This window comes from Littorina saxatilis, linkage group LG17 (assembly GCF_037325665.1).
Source record: "Littorina saxatilis isolate snail1 linkage group LG17, US_GU_Lsax_2.0, whole genome shotgun sequence".
In the NCBI taxonomy this organism is placed as follows: domain Eukaryota; kingdom Metazoa; phylum Mollusca; class Gastropoda; order Littorinimorpha; family Littorinidae; genus Littorina; species Littorina saxatilis.
This window is the reverse complement of record NC_090261.1, coordinates 21,319,002-21,328,336: the sequence shown is the minus strand read 5'-3', so window position 1 is coordinate 21,328,336 and position 9,335 is coordinate 21,319,002. Positions and strand designations below refer to the sequence as shown.

Genomic DNA, 9,335 nt, shown 5'->3' with positions numbered 1-9,335 from the left:
ACGCTCCCAGACGGCAGTAAACCACGTGTGGCCGCTTCCAGCGATCGAGACCGTCAACTCCCAAGCCCAGGAGAGATCGACATATCATTCAAGACACAGACCCTCCCGTGTAAACCATCACGAACACAACCACAGATCTGTCTTAGCCTTCACTCGGGAAACCATCACGAACACAACCACAGATCTGTCTTAGCCTTCACACGGGAAACCACCATACCTCCATGTGGACACATACCAAACATCACCAGCCTCCTTGCTTTCTGTGCAGAGGGGAGTTTTCTTTTATGAATTAATTTCTTACAAAAATACATTGCCAGTCTGCACTGGAAGCAGCAAGGTAGGATCATTTTGATCGTGTGAATGTCCAGGTGGAAGGATACTCAAACATCATGCACAAGCCTGGACAGATCTGAGACCCGACTCGTTTGTTTGTTTGTTTGTGTGTTTGTTTGCTTAACGCCCAGCCGACCACGAAGGGCCATATCAGGGCGGTGCTGCTTTGACATATAACGTGCGCCACACACAAGACAGAAGTCGCAGCACAGGCTTCATGTCTCACCCAGTCACATTATTCTGACACCGGACCAACCAGTCCTAGCACTAACCTCATAATGCCAGACGCCAGGCGGAGCAGCCACTAGATTTGCCAATTTTAAAGTCTTATGTATGACCCGGCCGGGGTTCGCACCCACGACCTCCCGATCACGGGGCGGACGCCTTACCACTAGGCCAACCGTGCCGGTCTGACCCGACTCGTGACTGTACCTTTACTGTCCGTGTATCACGAGCGTATTGATTCATTACGTAACTCTGCATCGATCTGTCCGCTTAACTGCGCTGGCTCAAGGGCTGAACACCCAGGCTGAGAGAGCTTTTCCGTAATGTCAAACAAACTGGCAACATCAAAAGTGGAGAATTATTGGCAGCAGATGGCTTCAACAAATTAGCTTGTAGCGTGTAGGATTGAGAAGTCAACAGAAATATTGAGTTACGTGAAGCTACCCTGCAATGCAATGTCACTTGTTAAAAGTTGGGATCTGCCTTGACTCTCTTTGGCACAGGGTGGAACTGAATTTCAGGGACTCTATTACAGAGTCTATATAAATGAACACAGGTCTACCATTCAGGACTGTCACAGCGTTTAATTTACAAGTTCGAAAATTGGAAAGAATAATAATAATAGCACCAATCTAACAGTCAGCATGATTCCCCTACGAAGCAGCTTCAGGTCACATCAGCTAGTATTGTAGTACGTAAGTACACAGGGGGTACCCTGCCCTCTCATCTTACTCGCGAAGCTAATTGGGTGGAAACTGCTGGCTACTAATGAGAGAGCGCTATACCCCTGGCTCTCTGAAGCGGACAGTTTTATTTACAGGTAGATAAGCTAATATTATCTCGTAACCAACCCTACTTGCGGGTTTTCCAGCAGTTCTTGAACAGCCGCTGCAGTCAAGACTTGTTCACTGTACTTCTCCGAAACCGTTCAAACCAAATGCATCTTCGTTTTCATCCTGCGAAGCGGACGAGGAGCTTTTTAAAGAAAGAAAAAAATAAACAAGAACATGAGCTGAAAAATTGCTCCACTTTGGGCGGATGGGCGGAAGGAACAATCAAAAAGCAAAAAGTAAGAGAAAACTTTGCGTTGCCATTTGTAGGAACAGCATCCTCCCCCCTTTCAGTTTCACAGAAGCGCAGAAAGACACTGACGCAGAAGCGAAGGAACAAAGGGGGAAATAAGGGAGGGGGGGGAGGGGGCACGACATGTGCTAACTTGGGCCTGACGGTTTACCCAAGATGTGGTCCTGCGCCTGCACAGGCCAACAAGACAAGAAAAGGGAAGAAGAAAAAAGAAAACAAACTTATCTGTGGACGCTTTATTTTGGTCCCTTGATCAAACCCCATCAGCTAGCTACACGACGCACAGTATTTTTGCCACATCCCGCCCATGTTGAGAGAGAGAGAGAGAGAGAGAGAGAGAGAGAGAGAGAGAGAGAAAGAGAGAGAGAGAGAGAGAGAGAGACAGACAGACAGACAGACAGACAGACAGACAGACAGACAGACAGAGCAAGAGAGCGGTAGAACAAGAGAGAAACGGAGGGACATACAGACAGACACAGACAGACATGTATGTAAAATTAATTTTAATTATGCTCTACTATCGAGGACCTAGATCCGAGGATTCTACCAAAACTGGGAATCGGGAGAAACTTCTCAGCAAAACATACAAACTTCAGACTGGAGACAGAGAGTGGTGGAAATAGAAAGGGATGGAAGATGGAATTAAACTTGCATGAACCGGGAGGGTCGTAAAAGCAGCAGGTGGACAGGAAGGGACAACGTGGCCTGACTTGTAGGATAATGTCGCTGTCGTTGTAGCCGTTGTTGAGAGGTGGGACGTTGTTATTGCCATTCATGGTCCTTTTGACCCTAGTATGGTGTGTGTTTTTTTGTTCCCAACTTGCTTCTCTTAGTCTTACGACACCGCCCCCGCTCATAATTTTTTTATATGTATTTTTTTCTCAGTTCAAACTGGACTCTCTCTCTCTCTCTCTCTCTCTCTCTCTCTCTCTCTCTCTCTCTCTCTCTCTCTCTCTCTCTCTCTCTCTCTCTCCTCAGAGGTTTAGTCGTTTCGCCCAGTTTTATTAGGATCCCCAAATCTAGGTTCTCGACAGATGAGAATAAATCATCGTTAAAAACATCTCAGGCTTTCACCCTCTCACCCACCCTTACCCCTGTCCACTCTGCGTGATGCTTGCTTGGTTCGGCCAAGAATAAGCCGAATCCCATTCATAAACATGTGGCCGGGTCTGGGGTTATTTCGGGTCACAAGGCCATGTCCCCCGCCCCTGCTACTGCGTGTAAAATTTTCACGACAACTTTATTGTTATTGCGAGGCGATGCAGCATAAAGACAGCATGATAGTTGTTGCGAGGTGGTTTGGTATAAAGACCTTCCGTTGCAAGAACCAAAAGACGCTTTGCCGAAAATAGTGGTTGGGTGTGACCCACCAACAGGATATGATTTTTTTTTTACTCGCCAACAGCAAAGAGATGCCTGCCTTGAAAGTTGTACTTCAGTAGAAGACATTCACTGTCTGCAATGAATGGAAGAGCAACCAAAGGATTCTCAACCATCCCTTTCCTGAAAACACACACACACACGCGCGCGCGCGCGCGCATACACACACGTAGAAAGCCTATCAAATTGTTTGCCATGCCAGTCAGCAAAAACTGTGACAAGATGGCCACGAATTAACCATCATATCCGCAGTTCAGTGTTCCAGGAAGCTACAAAAACGGTGAAAAAAAAATACACCACCGCACTGGCGCAAATGTCAGCGGTGTCCCATGCCATGCACTGACTGAGAGCAGTGAGCAAAAAAAACACTTGCCCTTGCTCCCGCCACTAACAGCGTTGTTGCTCTCAGAGTGACATAATAAACCCGCTGAACTTTTCAACTGATGCGAACTCAGCATATCGCCTCTGTTGTCCTTTACCACTACCAGCCACGTCCGAATATATTTGCTGACTAAGCTTGGATAGGACAGTAGAGAAGACCTGTATGTATGTTTGTGTGCCCTTCTTCGTTCACAGCAACAGAAAGTGCTAACACGTATTTTGAACAAAATGTGAATATTGACAATGCCTTTAGAATATGAAATAAATAGTGTAAGATATTTGCGACAACCCTTCATTGCCCCCCCCCCCCCCCCCCCCCCCCCCAGGCAAAACCTCTGAACCGAGTTCTGAACCACGAGTGTGAGGTCATGACCCAGAGATACACTGAGGCTGTATTTTGCCATTACGGCGGCATTAGCGTTGACCGGAAAACAAAAGCACCCTCTCTCTCAAAGAGCTGCCCCCAACGGAGCTCTTTGGTGGAAACTGACTAACCTACACTCTCCTCACTGACGTAATTGTAAAGACACAAAGAAACATACATGAACAGTGAATGTACAATTTAAACTGAGACTCACCTGTCCGGCCGTATCACAGAGTTGCAGTTGTACGGGTTTGTTATCCACAGTGACCAGCACTGAAAACGAGAGAAAAACAGATTCAGAAAATTCGTATTTGAACCAAACTAGCAAACAATAATGCAACTTGCAAACCAACCCCACACGCACATAATTGTGGCTTATGTTTTTGTTAGTGTTTGCTTTGCAGTATCCAGCATTGATAATAAATAATTTTAGGAATGTGTGATTCCTGCACACATTACCTACATTTTGGTATGAAGGTTTTAGTAGAGCTCTACCAAACTCACATGCAACTCGTACGCTTGTTCTCAAGCCCGGCCTTGAAATAAACCTGATACGAGTACTATACATTCCTAGCTAGTAGATTATCATCCCCCGCTATTTTTCTTCGGAACCGTGTCGAGCCACAAGCAAATTCCATCGTAAATCTCGCCAAGGATCTATAAACAATGGGCGAGAGGTGAAGAATTTTATCACAAAACATTTCAGGGGGCAGTTCACACGGTCGGCGGCCATTTTGCAGGGCGATTTTCTCACGAGAACGACTGGCAGCAAATGTTCACCATTAGCCCAGGAATGCCAGCATCCCACCCCGGTGGCACCACAAATATTCTCACACTACAGTGGAACCTCCTTTCAAGACCTCAACAAATCTGAGAAAATCATGTTTTCAAAAGGAGGGAGTGGGCGGGGATGTAGCTCAGTCGGTAGCGCGCTGGATTTGTATCCAGTTGGCCGCTGTCAGCGTGAGTTCGTTCCCCACGTTCGGCGAGAGATTTATTTCTCAGAGTCAACTTTGTGTGCAGACTCTCCTCGGTGTCCGAACACCCCCCGTGTGTACACGCAAGCACAAGACCAAGAGCGCACGAAAAAGATCCTGTATATAATCCATGTCAGAGTTCGGTGGGTTATAGAAACACGAAAATACCCAGCATGCTTCCTCCGAAAGCGGCGTATGGCTGCCTAAATGGCGGGGTAAAAAAACGGTCATACACGTAAAACTCCACTCGTGCAAAAAACACGAGTGTACGTGGGAGTTTCAGCCCACGAACGCAGAAGAAGAAAAGGAGGTAGTCTTAACTCGGGGGTAAATTTACAGAGGTTATGAACATAGAATCTGAAAAAAGAAAGGTCTTACAAAGGGGAGTTCCACTGTATACTACCGTTATCTTGGTGGTAGAGTGTCTTTGGTGGCACCGTCAGAGTGTGGTGGGCGGGGAGGCCGAGGGGGTTAGAAAAGTAAGTTGATAATAAGAGGAAGATGGATCATGACCTTAACACATGACGTCTGGAAACATAACGGCACCACCCTCTCTTGCCTGATACGCACCACAGACATAGACAGAGTATTTATGTCGGTGGATAGGCACAGAGACTGTTTATTCGCCTTCAAAGAGGCTATGGTGGGATACATTTACCTCCAAGTGGCGGAAGCTGGATAAATTTACCAAGACGGTATACACACAAGGGTGCGCTTCATAGCATGTACTGGTTTGGCACCCTACTGGGAGTAACTTCAGTTTGAAATTTGATCAGACATGTGTTGCTCTTGAGGTTTGTCATGGTCATTTATTTTTGATGGCATTTCCAGCAATAAACCATATCTGGAGGTTTACTCAGTACAAAAGCGAAAAGGTCGTCTCAGAAGACCAGTAAATAATTATCATGGTACATTTTCAAAAAAGACACATTGTCAAACCCGGCTGACATCCTTGCAGAATTATGCAAAGGCATACATGACTCACTCTCAGCTGTGTCCTTTCGACCAACAAATCGTCACGTCACACATCGAGGATGGAACTGGTTATCTGCACTAAAACATCCGAGGTCACACCTCTATTACTATAGCAAAAAAAGGAATTGACAAGATTCAAAAGAAAAGCAGAAAGCCGCCCAAACCACAACAAAAGCAAGAGCGAGAAAGAAGTACCCTCGGTCAACTCTCTAAATTAGAGGGAAAGGAAGCGAGCGTGAAGAGACAAGAGGACTGGAGTCGCCGAGGCGAACGCGACAAAACTATCCCGCGGGGACCCAGACAACTTCTTGTTCATGTTTCAAAGGGAACAGAACTCGCCCGATTTACTTCACTAGATAGAGTGGATACTTGACGAACGTCCCACCACCTCCTCTACCCCCTCTCTCTCCTACACAGACAGGAAGAGGACAGAAATAAATTGACACAGACCAGACTATGAAAAGACATGTCACAATGTTATCACACACTGAAGCTTCTCCCTCAAGGTAAGACACACACTACAGTCTCTTCCCACCTGAACGATAGCACGACGAAAGCTGACCAGTGTAAACTTGCACAGTACAATCTCATCTGTATCCCTTCAGGTCTAGTCCGGTAAAGTTCTTCAGACCAAAGAAAACATCCCACAGTGCCACACAGGACCTGGATCATTTAGAGCAGGTTGGCAAGTTCACAGGCTCTAAGCGACACGTACGTTTACACATCCATGTGGAGCGCAAAGACTCCATCTCAGTTTGAGTTTTGCATTTTGAAATAACAACTTCATGCATAAGGATACTTCCACAAAGCTGGTCATAGGGGTGTATAAAGCGCTTCAAGGTCGCTTGGGTGTTGTAATAAAATCTGTCCCATTCAAAAACTGCTTGGGAACCATGGCCTGGTGTACACTTTTTCTAGAGGGCAAATGGGGCAACCATTTTTGTTTTAAAGTAAGATTGCTATCATTTCGGGACTCTGAGTGTGGTTTCTTGATGGAGATGACGCAAAGCAGCGTAAGGAAGCAGTCACGTGGAGAGAATAACGACACGTTCAATCATGTGTGGCGGGACGAGAGGAGGCAGGTGCACTTCCTCAACCCCTGTCTGTCTCCTTGGCTCACGTACCTCATCCCCGACTTTTCAGTTCACAGCGGAATAAATAGCTTTGTCACCGTTGTGCACTGCATGCCAAACACACCTTCATCTACCTGGCAGAGTATCTTTAATTTATACCTAGCAGCGAGAGTACCTTCTGTAAGCAGACATTCGTGTCAATGTCGAACCTACTTTTCAGTTCACGGCGTAATGAGAAGAAGAAACAATGTTGTCATTTTGCACTGTCAAACACGCCTTCATCTACCATTGATCTACCCAGCACAGTACCTTCTGCAAAACAAATACTCGTGTAGATGTCGAAAGTACGATCGTGATCTGTGATGCACTCTCTTCTCAGGGGCAACATTGCACACGTTTGCCAAGAATCTTTCAGCATTTTGCAAACAATTAACTTACATAGTCTACACAGTTCGCTTATTTATGCAAAAAGGATTGACAATTAACAAATTAATTGAAAAACAAGACCACACACACGCACACACACACACACACACACACACACACACACACACACACACACACACACACACACACACACACAATCAGCATCCCCATCAAGTTAATTATTCCTGCAAAGCAAAAGCTGGGTTTCCCCCTTCAGCGGCAAACAAACCACTTGTGCCGATCAGTTTCCCCGATGACAAGGCGCTTGCTGTTAATGAGATTACGCGACACACAAAAAGGAAGCGTCTTTGCTTCATTACGCACGTGCACCCTGGAGGGGGCGCGCCGCGGTCTGTGTACTGAATGAAGCTATGTATAGCGCACTTCAACTGCAAGCCATCACGAGCGAACACACACACAGACACACACTCACTCACTCTCTCTCTCTCTCTCCCCCCTCTCGCACTGTGCACACAGCGCCCTGCACGTGCTGTGCGTGAAAAGAACGTGGAGAACTCAGCGGTACTAGTGCATCAAAACGTCATGCAACATTTTCTGCCGAGCATTTCTACGGTATTTGTAGGGGGAAGGTTTGATGGACACTGGGCGGACTGCCAAATCCAGACTGGCAGCGAAGCCTCTATCGTCTAAAAACTCTTGTTGTGTCTGGCTGGAAAAGATCGCAGCTGCACGTTTCAGGTTCTAGACGTTCATTCATTCTTCTGTCGTCACTTCTATTCCAAGATCGTGAATTTGTCAAAAGAAACGGAGGAACGTAAGAGCAGCTCGGTTATACATTTCCAGCTTGATGCGGAATTGTCATGAGAATAAGCACACAAGACTATGTATATATATATTTCTTTCCGTGCAGTTCAGCCCGTTTTTGTTGGGTTTGTTTTTGGGTTTTTTGTGTGTGTGCTATGATCCATGAGTTCCCTAACTTGCGGAGCAACAGTGCCCGAATCGTTGTCCAAATTTGATTAAAATTGAATAAATCTTTTAAAGAAACGCGAAAAAATGTCCCCAAAGTCAATGCAAAAACAATACAGAAAAGCAAACAATCTGTCCATGAATTTATATAACTCTACATTTAATATACTGTGCTGTTCTCTCGTCTAACATTTCACCATGGAACATTCACCGTTTGCTGAATGCCATGTTTACTTTCTGCGGTCATGAGGACACTGAACCCCGCGACACGCACACCGCTACAGGCAGTAACTGTCAGACGTATAACGTGGGAGAAAAAACATTGAGGCGACTGCAGCTGCCGCCGTTATGGAAACCGTTGCTACAACGGTAGCAGAAGTCAACACTTGATATGACACAACTGTGTTCCTATTAAAACGATGACAGCCAAAAGATATTGTTCACACAATTTCATAAAACGCGCTCACAAGAGTGTCAAGTTGACAATGCAAGGTATTTAGGCCAAAAAAAAAATAGGTGTGGTTACGGTAACATAGCCAAAAAAAATAGGGTAGGTAGGTAGGCAATCACTTTTTTTTTTGTTTTTAACTTTTTTTTCTAATGTGTACAAATTAAACCTACTTGACAGGGAAATAAGTGTGCGACACGGGCGCTTTCGCTTTCATTGCGTTTTTTGCACTTTTGTTTTTTTGTTTTGTTTTGACAAATGTAATAAAAAGTTATAGGATCGGCCCCTAAAAATAGGGTAGGTCGGGTTACCGTAACCACATCTATTTTTTTTTTAGGCCTTAGAATGTCGTGAGTGAAAGACAATCTATGTTTGCAATACTTCCTTTTATATTTCATTAAAAAAAATCAACTTTCAAGTAGGCCTATGTTCATATTGCAAGAATGAGTCGAAAGACATCATTGTCACCTACAAAACAAAACAAACAACAAAAACACTTCCAAAATGAAAAACGCAGGGTTCATACTGAAAGGATATCACGAAAGACAGCTTATATATATATACATGTATACGCTTATATAACGTCATGCATAAAACGTCAAACACAAAAGCCATTTGATGCGATTCAAGTCTCAAATCCATTCCCCTTCGCAAATCCCTGCGATACTTGACACTCGCCTAACATTTTTCTGACGCACATTGAAGTGTGTCAGGCAGTATCGTCGTAGACATAATTTTCA

The 9,335-nt window shown here is 45.1% G+C and overlaps 1 protein-coding gene across 1 annotated transcript in view; it reads right to left on the bottom strand.

The window, feature by feature from the left end:
• The window catches only part of LOC138952230 (cell division control protein 42 homolog), a 43,080-nt gene that overhangs the window by 24,005 nt on the left and 9,740 nt on the right, over positions 1 to 9,335 (bottom strand). The window contains exon 2 of the mRNA XM_070323848.1: positions 3,981 to 4,039. Within this exon, the coding sequence (XP_070179949.1) occupies positions 3,981 to 4,039 (59 nt within the window). The remainder of the gene's footprint in view (positions 1 to 3,980; positions 4,040 to 9,335) is intronic.